At 40.0% G+C, this 22,680-nt stretch overlaps 1 protein-coding gene across 1 annotated transcript in view; it reads left to right on the forward strand.

Moving 5' to 3' along the window:
• Cdc42bpa (CDC42 binding protein kinase alpha) overlaps positions 1-22,680 on the forward strand; it is a 220,885-nt gene that overhangs the window by 56,657 nt on the left and 141,548 nt on the right. Inside the window, exons 3-4 of the mRNA XM_032914650.1 lie at positions 12,023-12,106; positions 15,808-15,903. Of these exons, the coding sequence (XP_032770541.1) occupies positions 12,023-12,106; positions 15,808-15,903 (180 nt within the window). The remainder of the gene's footprint in view (positions 1-12,022; positions 12,107-15,807; positions 15,904-22,680) is intronic.

A 22,680-nucleotide genomic window follows, 5' to 3' on the forward strand; every position in this document is an offset into this window, starting at 1 on the left:
ATTCTTTTTTTTTTTTTTTTTTGGTTCTTTTTTTCGGAGCTGGGGACCGAACCCAGGGCCTTGCGCTTCCTAGGCAAGTGCTCTACCACTGAGCTAAATCCCCAACCCCCCATTTGTCAAATTCTTGATCTTAGAGCATAAGCCATTGGTGTTTTATTCAGGAAATTTTCTCCAGTGCCCATGTGTTCGAGATGCTTCCCCACTTTTTCCTCTATTAGTTTGAGTGTATCTGGTTTGATGTGGAGGTCCTTGATCCACTTGGACTTAAGCTTTGTACATGGTGATAAGCATGGATCGATCTGCATTCTTCTACATGCTGACCTCCAGTTGAACCAGCACCATTTGTTGAACATGCTATCTTTTTTCCACTGGATGGTTTTAGTTCCTTTGTCAAAAATCAAGTTACCATAGGTGTGTGGGTTCATTTCTGGGTCTTCAATTCGATTCCATTGATCTACCTGCCTGTCTCTGTACCAATACCATGCAGTTTTTATCACTATTGCTCTGTAATACTGCTTGAGGTCAGGAATGGTGATTCCCCCAGAAGTTCTTTTATTGTTGAGGATAATTTTCCTTATCCTGGATTTTTTTTATTCCAAATGAATTTGTAAGTTGTTCTTTCTGACTGTGTGAAGAACTGAGCTGAGGCTTTGCTAATTCTCGAGTTGCTTTGTCACTGATTAGTTGTGCAGCTCTCCCAGAGTCCGCTTGCTTTAATACTAAAACCAACCTGTTTGATTGAAAAAGGGCTTTCTTTCCTTGGGATAACATCAGCTTTGAAGATGCAACAGATGCTCATATCTTCCTGTTTGGGTTGATTACAATATGGTTTATACCTTCAGAAAAGGGTGGGAAGTTCCCATGTACTCTCTGTCTTCCCTGTCCTCCTCCTAGCAGGACCCGTGTATCTAGTGCCTCATTCGTCTTATACTGTTTTTACTGTTTAGTTTGGTTCAGTAAGCTGCCCAGGCAAACTGGTCCAGACAATTCACTTGTGTCAGCTTCTTGTACACTTGGGATTATAGACCATGCTAAAAAGCTAGGTTTACTGATTTCTAAATATTCTGGTTTTAAAAATGTTTTAATTTATTTTATATATTTTGACTATATTTTCCCCACTTCCAACTTCTTCCAGAACATCCCACACCCTCCTATCCACCTATCTTAATGTTCTTTCTCCTTCTTAAAAAGAATAAATAAACATAAAAAACCAAAAAACCGAAACACCTCCCAAAAGACAAAACAAAAACACTAAAAACCAAAACACAAACAAAAAATGGAGTCTGATTGGCATTGACAAACTACTCATGAGCATGGGACCAGTGTCACTTGATTGAAGAAAATGGATTTTCCATCTGTCAGCCCCTCTCACTTGTGCAGTTTCTTGGTGAAGGGTGGACCTTTGTGCCCATTTTCCCTCCTTGCTTGAACTTGTGCAGCTCTTATGTATGTGATTACAACTTTTGTCAACTCATTTGTGCCTCTGCTGTGTTGTGTCTGGAAAATGCTGTGTTCTTGAAGTCATCCACTACCTTTGCCCTAACAGTCTCCCCTTCTCCCGGTCATAGATTCTGAGCTCTGGGAGGAGATGTGCTATAGATATTCCGTCTAGAACAGAGCACTCCCCAGTTCTCACTGGGACTCTGCGTTCATAACCATCTACTTAGAGAAGCAGCTGCTCTGATGAGGCTGCGGGATGCAGTGGTGGGGGCCAGCAGTGTGTCATTAAGGGTCCCTCTACCGCGGTGCTCATTGATCACAGAAATCGTAATGGTTTCTCTGTGGGGTCCATGATCTCTCTCGTTTCAGGTTCCTGACCTCACTGACAGGGTCAGGTGCAGGTTGTTTCATGCCCGGCCTTCACTCATTCACATAGTCTCTGAGGTCCTGGAACAGGTCCATAATTGCCGTTTTGGAATCCTTGTCTTATGCTTCAGTTAAATTGCTTTTTTTCAGGGAATAGGATGGTCTGGGTGCCAGTTTCTGCAGGAGAATATTGTCTTAGTTCATGTTTGTGATGGAACCTATGTATCTGGAATTAGGATGTTTGTGGTGTTTCTTTGTATCTGTCTGGTCATGCCTTTATTGGATGGGCATTCAGGTCTAATCCTATTCTGCTCATCCTGGATTTGTAGAATTATTTAAAATATTGTTTCATCAACTGCTATTAGTCTTTTTGTTCTTTATGATGGCTTATCCCGTCCAGTGTATATTCTGTCCTTTCATGAGATTGGGGATGAGAGCTAAGGCGTTGCCTTCTCCAGACAGTCTCTAGTAATAACTCAAAAGGCAAACACCAAGGTCAGTTCTCAGGCTCATCCTCTTGGCTTGTTTCTAACATTGATGTTCCATCCTCCGAGAACCCAGGCCTTCCTAGTTCTGAGTCTGATTCCTTCCCATGCATACGTTTCTTCAGTTCTTTGCCCTAGATCCTGAATGGTTCTGATAGTTTGGGTTTCTAGGCTGTAGTTGCACCTATTTAACCCATATGAAGTCAAGTTCAAATAACTCTATTACTTTTCTTTGCCTCTCTGAGTGTTAAGTAGCACACCAGAGTCCCATCAGGTTCAATTTCCTCAGGATCTCCCGTTAAAAGCCATCAAACTTAATGTGGGATCAAACTGAAGACTTTGAGATACTTTCTCTAAAAGGCTAAACTTGGTTTCCAACTTTTGATCTCAAAGTGTATGTATCCAGCAGTGGGACTGATGGTTCAGCCAACCTTACACAGCCACTTGCTAGCACAACAGAGTGGCGGTTTATGTAGGAGCTTTTAGGACAACTGTTAGAGGACACATGTCAGGCTTAATCCATGTGAGGCCATCATTGACAAAAAGGAAAGAGAATTCTCATCTCTATTTTTCAACACTTGTCTTTTGAGTCTAAGAGCGTGGGTCCTCTCTTTAGAGGCAGCTTTCTCATCCTCAGTAACTTGAGTGCTGGGTAGAAGAAGCCAGTCGCCTATTTTTAAACAAAAGAGAGAAGAGTAGACTTACCCCTTTGAAGAAGATTCTTCTGATAGTTTGGAATGATTAACATGTTATATTTAAGGTATCTGGGGAGTCATAGGTCCAGTGGCTTGACCTCTGTGTGAGCCATCACCTGTTGGTCCTTTGAAATCATCATGTTTGGAAATCAGGAAAGAATTGATGACAGGAAGGAACCAGTGGGAGAACTGAGTCAAGAACTGAAGCAAGCGGTAATGAGTTTATAAACAGAGCAAAAGTATGTGGGCCTCTACACTGGGGTGACGAGAAGACTGGACAACTGTTTTCTATCGTTTATGCCCAGCACTGTTATGTTTCCTCTGTTTGTGCCAGTCTTGGCTAGGAGCTGTAAGCCGTGTGAGGGAGGGAGGCGGAGAACAGAGCACTCTCTGTCTGTGGTGCTCAGCCTAGTGCCCTTTCTTGTTGGGTTATGAAAGTAGCAATGTAAAGACTTGTTTTCTTTTTCATGCTACCACTTGGCTAATGAAAGCAATACTTACTGGTTTTTGGTGCGGGTCACAGTCTAATTAGCAAGAGAAACTGGTACTTTATGGCACTGGTCTCCACTTCTATAATTTGGAGCACTTTTCTAGTTACCCGAGATTTATTTATTAGAGCTTTTTTTAAATTAATCATTTTATTTGTTTACATTTCAAATGCTGTCCCACTTCCCAACTACCCCTTACCAACCCCTGCATCCCATCCTCCTTCTCCCCTCTTCCTTTTGCCTCTATGAGGGAGCTCCTCCACCCATTCACCCACTCCCGCCTCACCCTTCTAGCATCTGGCTATAGTGGAGCATCAAGCCTCCGTCCCCTCCCATTGATGTCGGATAAGGCCAGTCTCTGCTACATGTGTATCTGGAGCCATGGCTTCCTCCATGTATACTCTTTGGTTGGTGGTTTAGTTCCTGGGAGCTCTGGGTGGTCCAGTTACTTGATATTGTTCTTCCTATGGAGTTGCAATCCCCTTCAGCTCCTTCAGTCCTTCTCCTAGCTCTTCCATTGGGCTCCCTAGGCTCAGTTCGATGGTTGGCTCTGAGTATCTATCTGCATCCATATTGGTCAGGTGCTGGTAGAAACTCTCAGGGAACAGCCATACCAGGCTCCTGTCAGTAAGTACTTCTTGGCATCAACAGTAATGTGGGGGTTTGGTGTCTGCAGACAGGATGGATCCCTAGGTGGGGTGGTCTCTGGATGGCCTTTCCTTCAGTCTCTGTTCCACTTTTTGTCCATCTTTCCTTTGGACAAGAACATTCCTGGGTTAAAAATTTTGAGATGCGTGGGTGGTCCCATCTCAACTGGGGGCTATACCTATCTACTGGAGATGGTCTCTACCAGCTGTATCTCCCCTTTGTTGGAAACCTCTCACTTCCCTGGAGTCTGGGACTTTGTAGAGCTTTCTTAACAAAAATTTTTTCTTTTCTCTCTGTAAACCTGACTTTTTGTGTCTTTGTGTATAAAGTCTATTATATGGAATTTTAAAACTTACTTTCAAACATGAGAAGAAAATAGTTAACAGTTTGAAGAAGCAGGGAAATGCTATAGTAAAATGTGTGTGCTTTATAGAGAAATGACATAGAAGGGTGCCATGTCAGTCCCTAGGGGAGCTGGAATGGCAATAACAGTTTTGTTTCATTTTCTGTTTTTGGATTTGGAAGGAGGGTCTTGGGAAAGTTTTTTGGTAGACATACAGAACCAGGAAACTGGGAGAGTAAAAGCCAGAAAGGAATTTTAATGGGACAGGAACAACAAAAGGGAAGATGGGGAGGGGCTGGGATTCAGGTTTCAAGGGGCTGTCATCCTTGAGGAATGGTAGGAACATTTTTCTGGGGTTCAAGAGGAGGAGAAGGGATCTTGGAAACACTGGAAAATATGATGTAAAGGAGTGTGAACATCTGGTTTAGACGTCGTGGTTGGTAATTGTGTGTCACAATAAGTAGGGCAGTGGTAACACATGGCAGCTCAGAACACTGGGGACAATGGCTGGCTGGACTGACAGACTTACAGGCTCATCTGAGGCTGAGCTATTGGGAAGGGGAAGTAATAATAACTATTTCACAGAAGGGGCCGACAAAAAGATTGCTGTACTGTATGATTATGACTCCTCACTAGGGTGAGTGAGTCAGATAGGCAGGGGTAGAGAGCTGGGCCATAGCCCTAGTGCCTGGAGGATTGAGAGTGCAGTACAGTGCTGGGGAGTTTGGAGCAGCAGACAGTCCAGGGTCAGTTGAGTTAGTCACAGACACTGACACAGAGACCTCCCTAGGCAAATCAGAGTGCTTAGAAAGTGTTTGACATTTAGCATGAGAAGATTCTTCTTTTTGATACACACTTGCTCTATATGTGTATTGATTAAACTATGTGCAATAAAATCCACACATAGATGGATCACTGAGTTTTTGTACTATTTTAAGACAAAGTCACCTTTATACTTAGAGATAGTATTGGCTGGATTACTTCTTACTCATTTCTAATGTAAACTCTCCTCTGGACATCCATATTCTGTGGCCTTTACCAGCTAAGTTTAACAATTCTCAGACCCTAAACAGGTAATTATTTCCTTTGAAATATTTTGTTTTCTCCAGGCTTAGTGGTCAGGTCCATCTCTGGCATGGATATCTGATAGTAACATTTCTGTCAGTCTGATACTTTTTCCTCCTACCAATTATGCTTTTTTTTGTAACAAACCATGAAAATAGATCTTAGTTTTGAAAACTATTATAACAAATACACACACCATGGGAAACAATAAAGAGTAAGATGCAGGTGAAATTCGGCAGCTCTGTGAGTTAAGAAGCTTCTCTCTGCAACACAGTCGTGTCAGTTACTGCTTAACTTAACGCTGGGTTTTCCTTTTTGCTTTCAGGAAAACCTTTAACTTACGCCCTGGGTGTTACCTGTCCACAGCTTCCTGGTGGCTCACCGCTTCTGCCTGCTCCAGCCTTGCTCCGGCAGCTTCCAGGCTTCTGGGCTTCAGAGCTTGTTGTGAAAGCTTGCTGCTTTGGCCTGCTACCCCTGCTTCAGGTGTCAAAAGCTTTTAATTAGCTCGCTTCCTCTCATTACCTGGTTCCTTATGTGTCCACTAGCTTAGTACTAGGGCCTGGAAGGGGAGAACACCTGCAGGCATTGACTTTCTCCAAAGTCTCTTTGGCTTGGGCTCTCCTGAGACTCCTGGGAGAGGAAGCTCAGTTTAGTGCATGCTTTGTCTTTGATGATGCTGGTGTGTGGTCCAAAGGACCCACAGGTGTGGGCATGTCACTCCATAATCTGTGTCTGTTTAATTTGTTGATGCCCAGGATGCCCAGGATGCCCAGCTATTGCTGCTCTGTGTATAAATTATGTTTTGATCAAGAGCACATTTCTGGCTGTTTAGTCAATGGTTTATAGAGATTTTAGATTTTAGTTTCCTTTTTTCCCCTTTTCAGTGCTGGCAACTGAGCCTAGGGTCTCGTGTGTGTTAGGCCAGTCCTTCCGTAGAGCCGTACCCTAACATTTCTTTAGTAATAATGTGATTGATCATTCACAGACTAGTTTTTCAGTTTGTTGTCTGAGACAATGCTTTCTCTGTAGTGCATGCTGGAATGCTGGCCTGGAATGCATCACATAGCCCAGGCTGCCCTCTAGTTTGTTTTTGAGACATGATGCTGGTGTGACTGTCTGTTACATTCCTCGCTTCCTCTTACAGCTCTGCTGTATGGGAACTCCCTATGTACAGACCAGGCTGGTCTTGAGCTGGAAGCTATTGTCTTCCCCCCTCCCCCGAGCTGGAGTTATAGGCAGCTCCACCACAACTTCCCAGTTTTTGTTTTGTTTAAGTGGGGTGGTAGCACCCTTCAGACTGTGTAGGGATAGATGGTAGCACGCGCAGTGCTTAGCATATGGAGTGCGTGTGCAGCACAAGCCCTGTCAGAAACAATGGCGAGTGCTGGATGAGAGAGACTAAAAAGGAAAAAAAGATATAAAACAAATGGTCAATAGCTACATAGTAAGATTCTGTTTTCAATGGTGAAACTTTGGGAGGAGTGTGAGCTAGACTACAGGCTCCAGAGAGCATACAGAAGATGGACTGTCACAGTCTGTAGTATATTTGCAGATGAGAATATTGATCGCTTATGTATAATCTTTCATGTATATTTACCCACATGAGCTATAAAGCACTCATCCCTTCAGAATGTATTTATTGAGTACTTGTTAACTCTTAGGCACTGATCAGATATTAGTGAGCACAAAGTTAGAAATCTCAACTCTCCAAGAGCTTGTGAGGAAAACAGTAAGCATTGTACATGGTTAGACTGTGGTGTGTGTGTGTGTGTGTGTGTACATATGTGTGTATATATATATTATGCTAAATAATTATAAGAATTAAGGAGGAAAGAAAGCAAAGGAATATTAGAAAGCCTCACAGGAGGTAGTAACATTTCAGCGAGGGAGTGAGACAACAGTGGCCCTGTGGGGATGAAGTCTTCTAGGGCTGGGGAAAATAACTGCACAAGTCCTAAGGTGGGATTGTGCAAGGTGAGCATTATGGCTTGAGCTGAAGTGAGCTGAAGGTGAGGAGTAGTGGGCCAGGAGGTTGGCAGGCCGAGCAGTTTATAATAAGTATTTCGACTTCTTTTTAACTTTAGGAACTTACCTGAACTACATCTTAGTATCGTGTTTGTACTGTTGAGAATAGATTGTGGTGAATGAGGACAGGTGGAAAGGTCAAGTAAGGCACGATGGGCCAGAAGAAATGATATGGTGAGTTCTGGCTATATCAGAGATAGGCTAGATTTCTGAATTTCATACAAAAATTCAGAACTGCTTAGATGTTGAAATCTATGTAATAGACTGTGGCCATTCTTACTGTAAAAACTATAGCCACACACAGTGACATAGCCAATTAGTATATATTTGTCATGTGCTGATAATTTCTGTACTGTATGCAGGGTTTCTGTTCACTAGAATTAAAATCATCTCTAATGTTTTAGAAATGTATCTTCTTTATAATTTTTAGTCCATATTAAACCATATTAAATGTATTTTTTGATATGTGTGTGTGTGTCTGTGTGTGTGTGTCTGTGTGTGTCTGTCTTTCTGTGTGTGTGTGTGTGTGTGTGTCTGTGTTTGTGTGTGTATGTATGTGTGTGTGTGTGTGTGTGTGTGTGTGTGTGTATGTGTGTGTGTGAGTGTGTGTGTGTGTGTTGGGTATGGAACCCAGAGCCTTGTGCCTGCTATGTAAGTGCTCCAGTACAGAGCTACACACCTCACTCTAAGGAAGTACAGTGTAACTTGCCATCTTCTTATGTGACAATTGACTTTGCTACTTTGAAATGCAGGGTCTAAAGTTGGGGTTCTGAGACTACTTTGTTATTTCTACTGCCATGAACACAGAAGTGATTTGTAGTTTTGGGAGCGGGGGATGGATCAATGATCACTTTGGAAGATTCAGAATCTTTTCATCATGGCATCAATTTGACAATTCTGGAATGTTTCGTGAGCTGACTGTTGTTTCCCTAAACCACACACCATTCCAGAAAAGGTTTTAGGAAACTGCTTCAGGTATCGTTGAGAGTGTTTTCTCCTCTGCAGTAGCCTGGTCTTCCTTACTGCCTTGCTCATGTGTGGAGGACTGAGTCCCTTTTGGTCCTTACCGCAAACCACCACACGTATAGCCAGTGCTCATGTGACCAAGATGAGGGCCATGTGGTGTCCCACAGAAGAGGTAGAGAGGCAAATAAAAGTCTTACCTCTGAAGAACTTTAGAAGCATTTCATATTCTAGTAGTTTGGTGTTTATCCTTTTAATATATGGCATGGGCATTTATATGTATACATATATAAATTATGATCTAAAATGTTTTATAAACTTGTTTCACATATTGTGAGTGTGAGATTTTATCTATCAAATAGTATTCTTAACATTTCTCCAGTCACATGAATAATTCTCTGTTGGTTTATTGTATTTTGTCCATTTCCCCTTTAAGAATATTTAAGTTAGTTCTAGTATTTTATTACTGAAAACCATGCTGTGTTGAACTTTATGATTTAGCTTTTAATTTGTATATAGCTATTTTTAGTTGAAGAAATTTCTGTCATAGTTATAAATGTAAAGCTAGAAATTGAGGAGCTGTTTCTCCTCGGAGCTGAAGGACTGAGATACCGGCTCCTGCACAGTAGTCGTAGATGGACAGGGAGCAGTGAGGAGATGGGAGGGTGGGTGTGGAATACAGACTCATGGTGACAGCGCACACCGACTGAATCCTTGTCTGGACGCCAGACCCTGTAGTAAGCATTTCATATGCATATTAATTATTTTGCTCTTTGCTACATCTATATAAGGTTAGTACATTTATTAAACCTATTGATTAGAAAACTGAAACATTGAAAGATAACTGTTTTAAAGAAAAACCTAGAATTATACAGTTAAATGAGTAAGCTAAGATTTAAAACAGTAACCTGGCTTTAGTTCTGACTTGCTACCATCTTCTGGACACCCTAAATAAGTGCTAGCTGCGTGCTGGAGTGTTCAGTGGGCGCTGGCGACTCACCTCTTCTGTGAGCTGTCTGACACATAGCTAAGCTTGTTCTGAGTCTAGTGTTCTGGGACTCTTGGAAGGTAATTTAGTGCATACACTTTCAAATCACCCTATCAAGGCTTGGAGCAGCACTCCAGAGCAAGTCTGTTCACGATTCTGAAGTAAAGCATGGTTGGTTTTGTTTTACAGTAAGAGAGATTAAGACAAAAAAGACTAACAATCTCCTGGTTTTAGCACACACTGCTAAGTGAGTTATGAAGTTTTTTGACTTTTGGGATTGCAATTGAAGGACTGTAGACCTGTGTCAAACTCTTAGCATAGTGCTTGGCACTGGAACACTCACTGTTGTTGGGCATGCTGAGGTCAGAGGACAGCGTGAGAGTCAGTTCTTACCTTCTGCGTTGTTGGCACAGGGTCTCTGGGCTTTGCTGCTATACTGTGTACTTAAGGCTACCTGGCCTGGAAGCTTCTGAGTGACTCTCCTGTCCATGCCTCCCTTGTTCCTGTATGAGTGTTGAGGGGCTTGCTGTGCACCACATCAGGCTTCTAGCAGGGATTCAAGGACTGACTGAATTCAGTCCGTTAGGCTTGCTTGTGCGGCTAGATACTTTGCTGAGCCGTCTGCCTACATATCTTCTACTGTCTTAATTGATAATGTAGCTGTTTATGACGGCTACTGGAAGGTGTTGTGCACTGAGTTTAGTTATGTTATCATATTACTTGAGTGACAACATGATCTAGATACAAATGAAGGGCCCTTACTATGCACATTTGCTATTAAAACATATGAAGGAATTAAAACTTGGATTTAAATCTGTTTTTTATCTTTGGAAATACTCCTTTGAACTGTTCAAAAGATCTGAATGTTTGTTTTTCTTGTCTGCATAATAGGATATTGTGATGTTAGCCTCCCATTACTATAACAAAATACCTCAAATAATCCACTTATAAAAATTTTATTTTGACCTATGTATAGAGAACATGTCCAGCAACATGAATGCTCTAGCAAGGTACCACATCCAAAGATATGATCCGTTGTCCAGAATGCAGACACACCCTAGATTACAGTATGATCTGGCTGGAATGCAGGCACCTTTTAATCCCAAACAATAAAAATAAAAGTTAGTTTGTAGAAGGAAGCAGCCACAGTTGAACGTGAAGTCTAATTGAAGGGCAAAAGCCAGAGAAGGAGTTGGTTAATGCAGTCAGAGGCAAAGCGACTCAGTGAGAAGTTGAGAGAAGCCAGATTGAGTCAGTCATCTTGGAGACGAGTTTGAACCAGAACACAAACAGCCAGCCAGAAAGAACTAGAAAGGGTGAGCTTGTTCAGCAGAAAGCCTTGGAGAGGACAGTTAACTCTTGGTGGATGAAATATACATTTATGCTTAGGTTTTGGAGAGTTCAGTGTGTAATCAATTTGCTCTCTGCTTTTGGGCCTGTGGTGAGGCAGCATATTGTTCTGGGAGTGTGTGACAAAATGAAACTAACTGTCCACCTCTTGAGTGGCGCCTGACAGGAAGGAAGAGAGGTAGGAAATACTTAAGTCAGTTTCTAGTCCACAACCCCAACAACTTAAAGGCACCCACCCAACTATTATTAAGATATATATAATAAAGTTCTATATTGGGGACCAAACCTTTACCACCATGTGGACATGTGAGGGGCACCTAGTTTCCAAACTCTGGCAGACAATATCTGTTTTTCCCAGCGGTGCCTCTCCGTTACTGGAAATGGTGTCCATGAATATTTGCCCTCCCTTTCTGTAGTTTAGTTTCAGCCCTGGAACAAACTTAACAAGCTGGAAGGGCCCTAAAGAGATCATCTAGTTAAATGGAAACAGTGTTGCAAACAGAAGCTTGATTAGTTTGTTAACAGCCAGAATAGTCTTACTCTCACTTGGCAATTTTTGATCTGTAACTGGATATATAAAATAAGGATGTGCTACTTTTTTATTGCTAGAAAGGATATGTACAGTCCACGGTTTATAAAAATATTAGTTATAAGTGTTCTTTGGTGGGAATTGGGGGAGGGAAGAAGAATGAATTGGAATATATGCGTACTGGCAAGACTGGACTAAAGAGCTTTATCATCTTCACGTCATTTTGTATTGCTTGACACCCACCCCCAACATCTCTCCTTTGGTAGCTGCATTCTCTGTGGTACCTGCTGGAATCTGGCATCACTGTCTCATAAGACCAACCGCTTTCAGATTGTGCATCTTGGTTAGTTTCTCAGTCATAGATGCTGAGTTTAAATTCCTGAGAGAAAACTTGGAAAGGAAGGTATAATGTATGATAAGCAGGAGACACTGCTCACAAATAAAACCACTTGCTTGGCTGTGCTCACTAATGCAACTTTTAAATTTGACATTATTTAATTTAGGATCTTAGAATTGAGCAGCATTGAAATAATTGATAATTGGTATTTATTTTTTCTTACAGAGAGGAAAATGGAAAATGGATAAAGTAAGCTTTTTTGCCATATTTTAAAAGTTGTATTTCCATTATCTTTTCTAGGTTGCTGTAGTTAAACTGAAAAATGCAGATAAAGTATTTGCCATGAAAATTCTGAACAAGTGGGAAATGCTGAAAAGAGCTGAGGTAAGTCTTTTCTATTTTGGTGTCACTTAGTTTGGTTTTCATTTAGACTATTGTAAGACCTGTTGGTAATAAAAATCTTTGTACATACGTTTTTAAGTACTTTTGTGAGCTTGTATATAGGCTGAATATGTTGCAAGGTGGACTCAGATTGTTAGTGCAGCTAAGTTTTTCACCAAAATTAATTTTGTGTGTTTGTGAAAAAGAGAGAAGAGAGAGTATCAGCCCCAGCCATGTCACCACCCAATGCACTGTGAGATATGTTTGATCTGTAGAACTTACAGTAGAAAGAGAGCTGACCATGGAAAGTTGTCCTCTGACCTCTGCAAGTGTGCACCGTGGCACTGAGCATGCATATGCCGCATGCACACGTGTATGTACACTTCCACACAGGCAATCAACATGTAAAGAGAGAAAAGGTAGAGGAAGGATGAAGTGCTCTTAGTCACAGATTTTGCTGTGGCTGCCCTGAGATCTCCAGTCTGTAAAGGGAAGTTGAATTGATCTTAGGATAATTTTTTCACGAAAGGATTTTATAGGTTGTGTGAATGTTATAACTTATTGTTATAACTTTAATATCTTCCAAGTTAAACTTACTTTAGAGAAATCTTGGTCTTAGGGTGGGGAATATATTTAAACGTTACAAGTCATTGTTTACATAAGTGTTTTAATTATTAACTTAAAGTATGCAACTATGTGCACTTTTCAGCAACTTGCCAATTAACAGATATTATCAAATGATTCTTTTGTTATATTAAAACTTTGTTACTGATTTCTTAAAAATTAGTGTTTTGGTTTTTTGTTTGTTTAGTTTTTTTTTGATGTGTGTGGCCATCATATGTTAAGCTTATATGCTTGAAAGTAAATTCAAAAGTTACTGAGTCCATCTAGCATGTAGGAGGTAGAGGCAGACAGATTAAGAATTCCAGTTGGTCCTTAGTTTTATAGCAAATTCAAGGCTAGCCTGGGCCACAAGGAGAATTTGTCACAAACAATCAAACAAACAATGAATGTGATTGCTTTGCTATAAAAAAAGGGAATTTTAAGATTTTTTTAAACTTAAAATTACATTTAGTTTTCAAAATGAAAAAGTTAGACTTTAAATAATCTCTTATTATTTGAAAAGATTTCTCAGTAACAGTATTTTGTGAATGAGAAAAGCCTTTATTTTTATTTTCAAGAAATGAGAGGCCAGACTAGGTATAATCATCAGTACCCTTTGTATTCTTGACTAATGATTATGTCTATCGCTATTATTATGTGGAGTGTGCATGTGCATGATATGTGTGTATCAGTACAGGCCCATACCTGACATGGTTCTTGTGTGTGGACGTCAGAGGACAACTTTCAGGGGTTATTTTATCTTTCCTTAATGAGACCTAGGGGCTAGACCCAGGTCGTCAGACTTGAATGGCAAGTACTCTTTACTGCCTGAGCTCCCTTGAGGGCACTGTGTGTGCAGTTTTGATATGCTGCATATGATTGCAAATTTGATGATGTATTTTATGAGAATTATAAAGAGTCCTATGACAACTTTGCAGAATTATCATCTATGCATGGCCCTCGTTTAACTTCTGTTTCAATATAGGAATTCTTTGTTTTAATTTTTAATTCTCCTTTCATATATTACATCCTGACCATAGTTTCCATTTCTTTCTCTCCTCCCAGCTGCCTCCATCCCCCAAATTCCACTCCTTCTGATTTTTCTTCAGAAAAAAAGCATGTCTGCCATGGTTATCAACCAAGTTTGCCATATCAAATTGCAGTAAGACTAGACATCTCCCTTCCTATTAAGGCTGGCCAAGGGTCCAGAAAGCAGACAAGAGTCAGAGACAGCCCCTGCTGCCACTGTTTGGCGTCCCATAAGAAGACCAGGCCACCACAGCTGCAACATAATGCAGAAGGCCCAGGTCAGGCCCATGCAGACTCCCATGTGGTTCAGTCTTATGAGCATCTATGAGCCCAGGTTGTTGGGAAAGTGAGGAACTAAGATTAAGTTAGCTTTGCGGTCCTAGGTCCCCTTTGGTTGTGTTGTGAGGTATTGCTTTGCTGAGCCATACCATGTTTTCTGGCTAAGGAGAGCCTTAAACTCATGAACTTCTTGCTTTCACTTTTTAAGCGCTGTGAGTATAGGATGTGCTACCACCTTTTGTTCATTATGTTTTTAGAGACCCAAATCACGGAGGGAACTTAAAGACAACAGCAACAACAACAACCCCTCCTCCAACCCCCCCTCAAAAAAACCCATTTTCTTTGGATAAGAATTTTTTTCCTTCAGAATATATGATTGAATTTCTGTAGCACCTTCACACCACCGGATGTCCATTTACCATGGTTTATATGATCAAGAACAGATTTTCTTAGCAGAGCCACTGTTGATACTTGGTACTTCTCGTGGAAGCTGTTCTGTGTGTTGTAGTACTCTGCCTTCTTCTTCCTAGATACCAGTAGTATCTTTCCCACCTGCCATAGCCAGCTGAGGATAGTTCACATAGTACATTAAGTAAATATCTGGAGTGTACCTTATATCTACCAATACCCATGCTTCAAAAAGAATAGCTTAATAGTTAAATATTTACACACTGCCTGAGACTGTCCTATAAAGTATTTGTGTGTGTTTGTGCACCAGTGTAACTGAGGATGGTGGCAAGTGTGTGAGGTGTAATGAATAAGATTGGGTAGGAAGACAATTGTTGAAATTAAGTGATGGAACATTGGAGAAGGAATTATGTCAGTCTCTCTTCTGTATGTTTGAAATTTTATATCGTAGTTTATTATATATTATCTTTTAAAACTTTTTACTGAGTAAATTAGGATTAAGTAGAATTTACAGTTTAATTTGTTCTCCTGACTAATGTCTTCAGAGTTTTGTTTAGTTTGGAATTGTCAATCAAGTGAAGCTGTGATTGCTTACTAGATTCCAGCTGGATTGTCTTTAAAATCTCAGGTCACTGTCTTTTAAGATAGAGCCGGGAAAGGGCTTTCTTGGGTTTTGTCAGCCTTCTAAAATATTAAGAACCATACTTTGATTTCAGCTAAGTGAAATAAGTTAATAAATAAATAAGCAGGACTTAATAGAAAGTAGGTGATATGATTCTATTTTCTTCCAAAGGGAACTAAGAATAATGTCACAGATTTTAGTAACTTGATTGACAGTTTAAATCACCATTTCAGATAGTTTAGATTGACTTGTTTTCTCTGATATTGCTATTTAATTCCTGGCTTTGGCAATCCTGCTTATCCAAATAAGCCTTGTGTGTATGCATATGAGCATGCTAGGGTTAGTTGTGTGTTACTCTGTTTCATGTATCACGGGTACTTAATCTTCTTTATAGGAACATAACCAACTCTGAGAGCTGAGAACATGGCTCATGGGTACAAAGATTGTACCATGCCCAGACCTCAAGTTCAGTCCTAAGCACTGTAGCACACAATTCAAAAACCAGTAGCACTCACCATGTCCACCTTTTTATGTCTTTAACAATGGCAAAGCAGACATGGCAGAGCTGGACATTTGTGCCATCTGGTTAATAGGTTGGTCTGTGGTTACGTTAAATAATTTTGGGAATTTTTCTGTTTTAGGCTATAGCATTCTAAAATATTAAACTTTTAAGACTGTGCTACACATTTTGAGCAATTGCTTACAATAGTATTTTCTAAGTTTGTATGAAGTATTCTTTAAAAACATTTTCTTTCCCTTCCAGACAGCGTGCTTTCGTGAAGAGAGGGATGTGTTGGTAAATGGAGACAGTAAGTGGATAACCACTCTGCACTATGCTTTTCAGGATGACAATAACTTAGTAAGTACTAGTGTGTTTTTATATCCATAGTCTTTTGTTGGCCAACTTTAGCATTATATTTTAAAGTGTTACTTAAACATAGATGTTTTATAAGACAGAAAAATTACTGTATTTTACAGAGCATCAGTAGTACACTTGGTGTGAACATTTCTTTGTCTGAGAAGTTTTATGCTCTTTTATTGGATTTGCTTATGCCTTTAAATAAGAAATCCCATACTAAATCCAGCTTGTTTTAATTTCCTTCCACTAAATCCTATAGGCGTGAGTTTGGGGGTTTATAGTGACATCATGGACCACTTCATAAAAGCTTGGGAGGAACTTACAGAATATTCAAAATATTAGACTCTGTACCACTAGTGACTGATTCTAGAGACACTAGACAAGAGGAAGTAAAAGTCAAAGGATAAATAAATTGAGTTTGTTTCAGTTGAGCATGTAACCCCTTGGTCTGCTATCCATAGTTCTTCAGTTTTTGACCCATTTTTATTTCCAGGTTTATATCTTTCAGGAGTGTATTCATGTCTTAAGATGCTGCTCTGTACCAGACTTGACAACTAGATTAGACAGAATAGGGGGCGGTTTTTGGAGTCCTGGGAGATGTGCACATACTTCTGCTCACTTTAGATGGAGACAAGTAACACCCTGAAGTACTAATACCGCCACAGTCCCACTTGGTGAGCCAGTGAGTTTTATTCAGGTTAATTGCAGGAGCAGAAGTGGCTCAAAGGCAGCTGTGTCACCATCATGCATCATACGTAGCACGTGGTTGTAGTCAGTTGTTTTCTAAATGTCAGGGTAAAGCTTTGCGTGTGTTCATTGTTCAGTGTCAGAGTGAATGAAGTGATGTCCTGTCAGTATATTCTTTTGGAGATATTTATCACTGTGAATTTATGCATTCCTTAAAAATCTACATTTTGTTATAAATATAGAAGTAAATACAAAAAAGTGGTTTTAAATCACGAGTCCCCAAAGTGAGTGCTGGGAATAAAACCTCTCCTAGAGCATCAGCTGCTCTCATTGTTGGGCCATCTCTCCAGCTTCCCAAATGCCAAATCTCAAAGAGCAAACATTTGCCAAAAAGTGTGAAGGTGAGGAGAGAAAGTCTGAGCTGCTATTGCCCTTGTCTGCTGAGTTACGGAGTCTGATTTGCGTTCTTTGCATAAGATTTTAGGATTTACATTTCTTCAGTGATTTTCTCTGAGAGCAGTAAACTGTCTATTTTCAGTTATATTAATTATATTGGAATAGAAGTAACAGCATTTCAAAGAGGATTAAAATAAAATTCTTGTTATTTACAAAGCTGGAATTCAGAAGTTTTAGTTGTTATCAGAGGCGTCTTTTAAGCATTTGAAAGTTTAGAAAGTGAAGGAGTGTGATCTGAGCCATAACTACTGTGCCTAGCGTGCACAAGGCCCTGGGTTGCATCCCCCTGCACTACCTAAAGCAAACCTGAAAACCACCCGTAAGACCTATTTTGGAGCTGACGCAATGAATGGCTTAGCAGTTAAGAGCACTTTCTGTCCTTACAAAAGACTTGAGTTTAGTTCCCAGCAACCACAGGGAGCAGCTTACAGCTGCCTAGAACTCCAGCTCCAGAGAAAATGCCCTCTTTTTGACTCTATGGGCATCTGGACACGTGTGGTGCACATGCATACACTCAGGACACACGTAACCTCATTCATATAAACAAAGAAACAAATCATATAAACAAAGAAACAAATCTTTAAAGGTATAAGATGTAGACAAATCTAGTTTTAGATGCCCTAGCAGAAACGGTATTAAAGATAGTTATTTTGCAAAGTAACTTTTTTGATTCAAATAATTTATTATCATTATTTTATTTATTCACTTTACATCCCAATCACTGCACGCCTCTGAACCACTCTCTCCCACAATTCTTCCGCTTTGAGTGGGTGGGAACCACCTACCCTGGATATCCCCCACCCTGGCACATCGAGTCTCTGCAAGGCTAGGTGCATCCTCTCCCACTGAGGCCAGACGAGGCAGCCCAGCTAGAAGAACATGTCCCACATACAGACAACAGCTTTTGGGGTAGCCTCTGCTCCAGCTATTTGGGACTCACATATGAAGACCAAGCTGCACTTCTGCTACATATACGCAGGGAGGCCTGGGTCCAGCCCATGTTCTTTGGTTGGTGGTTCAGTCTCTGAAACCCCTAGGGTCCAAGTTGACTCTATTGATCTTCCTGTGGAGTTCCTATCTCCCGAGGGGACACAATCCTTCCTCTCGTTCTTCCTGAGAGTCCCCAAGCTCCATCCTCTGTTTGGCTGTGGGTGTCTGTATCTGAGTCAGCTGCTGAGTGGAGCCTCTCAGAGGACATCCATGCTAGACTCCTGTCTGTATGGTTCAGGTTCTGCAAAGTAACGTTTAATCATTCTTTTAAAGTGACCAGCATTTATTGTGCTATATAATTCAAGAAATTTGTGTTAGATAATTTGGATTTTCATTTCCAACTTTCCTATATATTTCTATACGCATACTATGAAAAGTGTAGTTATACCAAGAGTGCCTTTTATGTGCTTAAGCAGAATATACAGTTTCATGTATGATACTAAGGTGTGAATAGAATATTTTTTCTTAAAATTCATTATATTCAAAGCTATTGTGTCAAACATTGATGCATGAAATCCTTTTGTCTTTGAATATTATGAATCAGTGAAATTTATCTTTTTCTCATATGTTCTTATTCACAATTTACTGTTTATGCTTCAGGGAAATTTTTTTAAAGTTTTAATTTCTTGAATTAGCCTTTATTTATAAGTTATTTAGAAATAGGATCTTATTATATATCCTAGGCCAGACTTCAAATCATTATGCAATTCAGGCTTGTGTTGAATCCTCAGTACTTTTGTTGTAGCCTCGTGGGTGTGGTGTGATTGCTTTGTTTTGTTTTCTTGTTGCATGCGTATTGCTCCTTTTAATGTTATGTGGGGCTTGGGGTGGGTAACACAGCTCGAACCTAGGACCTTGTGCATGTTAGAATCTGATTTGTGGAAGGTATAGCCACTGAGTATATCAGCCTGAAATAGAGTTCTCACTGGGCCTAGAACTTGGTACTTCCTTACATATTGGACTTTTTCTTTGTTTCTTTGCTTGTTTTTTTGAGCAGGGTATTACTATGTTAGTCTAGGCTTAAGTTTGTGATCCTCCTGCCTCAGTGTCTCTCCTATGGGTTGTGATTGCAGATATGTTCTAACACCCCTGGCTGAAATGTTGATTGTAATTGGGTTACTCAGATCAGCAGTGCTGGATAAAATAATTTGTTTATTTCAGCTGCCTCTAATGTGCTGTGTAGCCTGAGCAGCACCTTGGCCTTCTGATCATTTCGCTTCTACCTCTTGAATGCTGGGGTTATGATCATTAGGTTTCATCATGTCCAGTTTGTGCAGTGCTAGGGATTGAAGCCCGGCCTTAGTACATGTCAGGCAAGTACTTATTGACTGTGTTATGTCTTCAGCTCTATAATAAAAATCTGATCCTGTGAAATGGCCTTTTCAAAGAATAGTGTTGCTTTTTTTTTTTTTTTTTTTTTTTTTTTTTTCGGAGCTGGGGACCTAACTCAGGGCCTTTGCCTAGGCAAGCGCCTACCACTGAGCTAAATCCCCAACCCCATAGTGTTGCTTCTTTAATCTACTCAGAGCATGGTCACACTTGGTGTCTTGTTGCTGCTGTGTTTCATTTCTTGATCCACTGTGGAAGTCGGGCATGTATCACTTGGCTGGTGGTGATTGTAAATCTCTATTAATATTTTCAGCCTAATCTTGTTGGATTGTTTGTCTTCTAAACATTTGGGAAGCACTGTACAGTTTTAGGACTGTTTTCTTCATCTATTTTAGAAGTATTACTTCTTGTTTATTTTGTTTATTTAAATGAGTTTTTAAAAAGTTTAACCATATTAGGTGATACTTTAAGTTAGTTCATGAGTAAAATCCTGTCCTACCAGACCCGTAGTTTTACTAAGAAATTATTCAGAATGATCAAACAATATTGACACAAACATAGGCAGCCACAGAAGAAGATAGTGTCCAGGGGCAGAGGTGAGTGTTCTGGGATCTTAAATATGATGAAGGCACATCTCAAGTGCATGAGAGGAAATAGTAGATTAGTTGGCCACTCAGTGTAGATAATAGGCATTCCATCCACTAGAAAATAGACTATCAAATCAGTGAGCTAAAATCAAAGGTTAGATTCTTCTTTGTTCCCATATTCCTGGCACTGGAGACTCAACCTAGGGTCTTATGCATGCTAAGTAAGTGCTCTCACACAGAGCTGCATCCCTGGCTCTTTGTGCATTCTTTGAAGTTGGCAGTGATCTTGCTGAGTTACTCAGCTGCCTTTCACTTGTGATCTTGCCTCAGCTACCTCACTAGCAGGATTATGACCCGGGCGGGCGGGGCCCCATATCTAGCTGGATTCTCTTTTCTTTTCTTTTCTTTTCTTTTCTTTTCTTTTTTCTTTTCTTTTCCTTTCCTTTCTTTTCCTTTCTTCCTCCCTCATTCCTTCCTTCCTTCCTTTCTTTTTTAATACTCCAGTTTTATCCCCTTCCCAGTCCACCCCCTGAGGGTTCCACATTCCATAACCCCCACCAGTCAGCTGGTGTATGCTGCCTGGTTGGTGGTCTAGTGTCTGAGAGATATCAGGCCCAGGTTTATTGTGACTGTTGGTCCTCCTGCTGGGTTGCCCTCCTCCTCAGCTTTTTCCAGCTTTTCCCTAATTAAATCACCAGGGTCAGCCTAGCTGGTTTCTTTAAGATGCTAAAGCAATTCCCTACACTTATTCCTCATGCACTGAGGCTGAGTGTTCATTGGTGTTTCTCCATACATTATAAAGTCTTTGAAGGTTTTTTTTTTTTTTAAAGATTGATGTATCTATCTATCTATCTATCTATCTATCTATCTATCTATCTATCTATCAATCATATATAAGTACACTGTTGCCATCTTCAGACACACCAGAAGAGGGCATCAGATCTGTTTACAGATGGTTGTGAGCCACCATGTGATTGCTGGGATTTGAACTCAGGACCTCTGGAAGAGCAGTCAGTGCTCTTAACCACTGAGCCATCTCTCTAGCCCCGAGGTATATTCTTATTCAATTGTTGTACCTTCTTCAGATGAGAGTGATGCTACTACACAGTAGGTATTCTTAAAAAATTGTTTATAGAATTGGTGAATTAATTTATTTGTTCTTCTGGTTCTGGATTCTTTTCCATTATTGTGGCAACTACCCATTTTATCATAGGCCTGTGATGGTAAATTCCATGGAGAGGCAATGGTCTGAATTAAGATGCTATTAGTGGATAGAGATAGGAATAGATTCCATACAGAGTTACTAGGTTATAGGCTCAAAAAGACCTTGGTTATTGAATTCAACCTGGTGAATTAGATACAAAGAATGGTTTGTTTTAATTGGTTTTTCTCTTGAGAGTTTTGTGGATTTTTTTCCCTTTCCCCCATCTTGATGGATTCTACCTTATTAGCAGCTAATTTACCTCTGAGAACAAAGTAAAAGAAGACTATGAACCCAATTTAGGAGCAAGAAAATGTAGGCGTACTTACATATTTATCAGGTTTTATCTGTTTTTATCATAGAAGACATTCAGTAAATCACATGATAGTTTGTGAGGGAATGGGCTTAGGTTTTGAGTAAGAGGAAGCACAGAGTAGTACGTGGGGAAAGATTCTTAGAAGATAAATGATAACTTGGGTAACCTCATTTTGACTGTTGACCATCAAATAATTTTTGTAAAAGCAATTTAGTGTTGTGTGGTATCTTCAGATATTTTTGGAGTCTGATGTAACAAGAATTAAGTACCCTTTCAAGAGAGAAGCCCTTCTCGAAGGGCCCTCCCTATCTTTAGCCCATGAGCATATCCTCAGTGTTGGGTACATAATAATCCCAAGTGGTACTCAGTAAGTATGCACTAAGAAAGGAGCTAAGCTCTGTATATGAGTATTAGTCTATTTTAATTGCACCTTTTGGTGCCCTAAAATTTGTTACTTGCCACAGTTCTCATCGAGCTTCTTTTAAATTACGAGGTAAAGTTTGTTCTCCACATCTGTCTCCGTCGCTGGCAGCCTGATAATGCTGTAGAAGTTTATTACATTGAATTAACTTGTTAATACGCTTCAGGGTAGAGTTGGTTAACTATTAGGCTTAGTAAATACAGCAACTAAGCTGTAAACCAGGACTTAAAATATAATTTCCCTAATTGTCAAGGCTTTGTATATATAAAATTAATTTTGTTGACATCTCTTATGCTTATAATTTTCATGTGTCATAATGAAAGAACTTTTAAGTCACATTTAAATATATTGTTAGCTCAGTGGTATCCTACAAATAAAATTGTTATTGGGCTGGAGAGATGCCGTAGTGGTTAAGGCCCTTGCAGAGGACCTGGTTTTTGTTCCCAGCACCCATATGGTGGCTTACAACTGCCTGTAACTCCAGTTCTTGTGGATGTAGCACCCTTTTCTGAACTTCATATACACTAAGCACACGTGGAGTAAAGATATATATGCAGGCTCTCATTTGTACTGGAAGTACATCTTTAGAAAAAAATCACTATAACATCAAGGCATACTAAGTGGTCCCTATGCATATGGGCATGTGTAAGTAATATATATTTAGAAAACAATCTAAAATGTAACAAAATCAATAACATCATCTGTCATCTAACTCAGCCTGGTAAACATTCTGATATATACCTCTACCTCTTCTTTTTTTTTTTTTTTTTTTTTTTTAACCACGCCTGTC

The sequence above is a fragment of the Rattus rattus genome, chromosome 10 (genome assembly GCF_011064425.1).
Source record: "Rattus rattus isolate New Zealand chromosome 10, Rrattus_CSIRO_v1, whole genome shotgun sequence".
Taxonomy (NCBI): domain Eukaryota; kingdom Metazoa; phylum Chordata; class Mammalia; order Rodentia; family Muridae; genus Rattus; species Rattus rattus.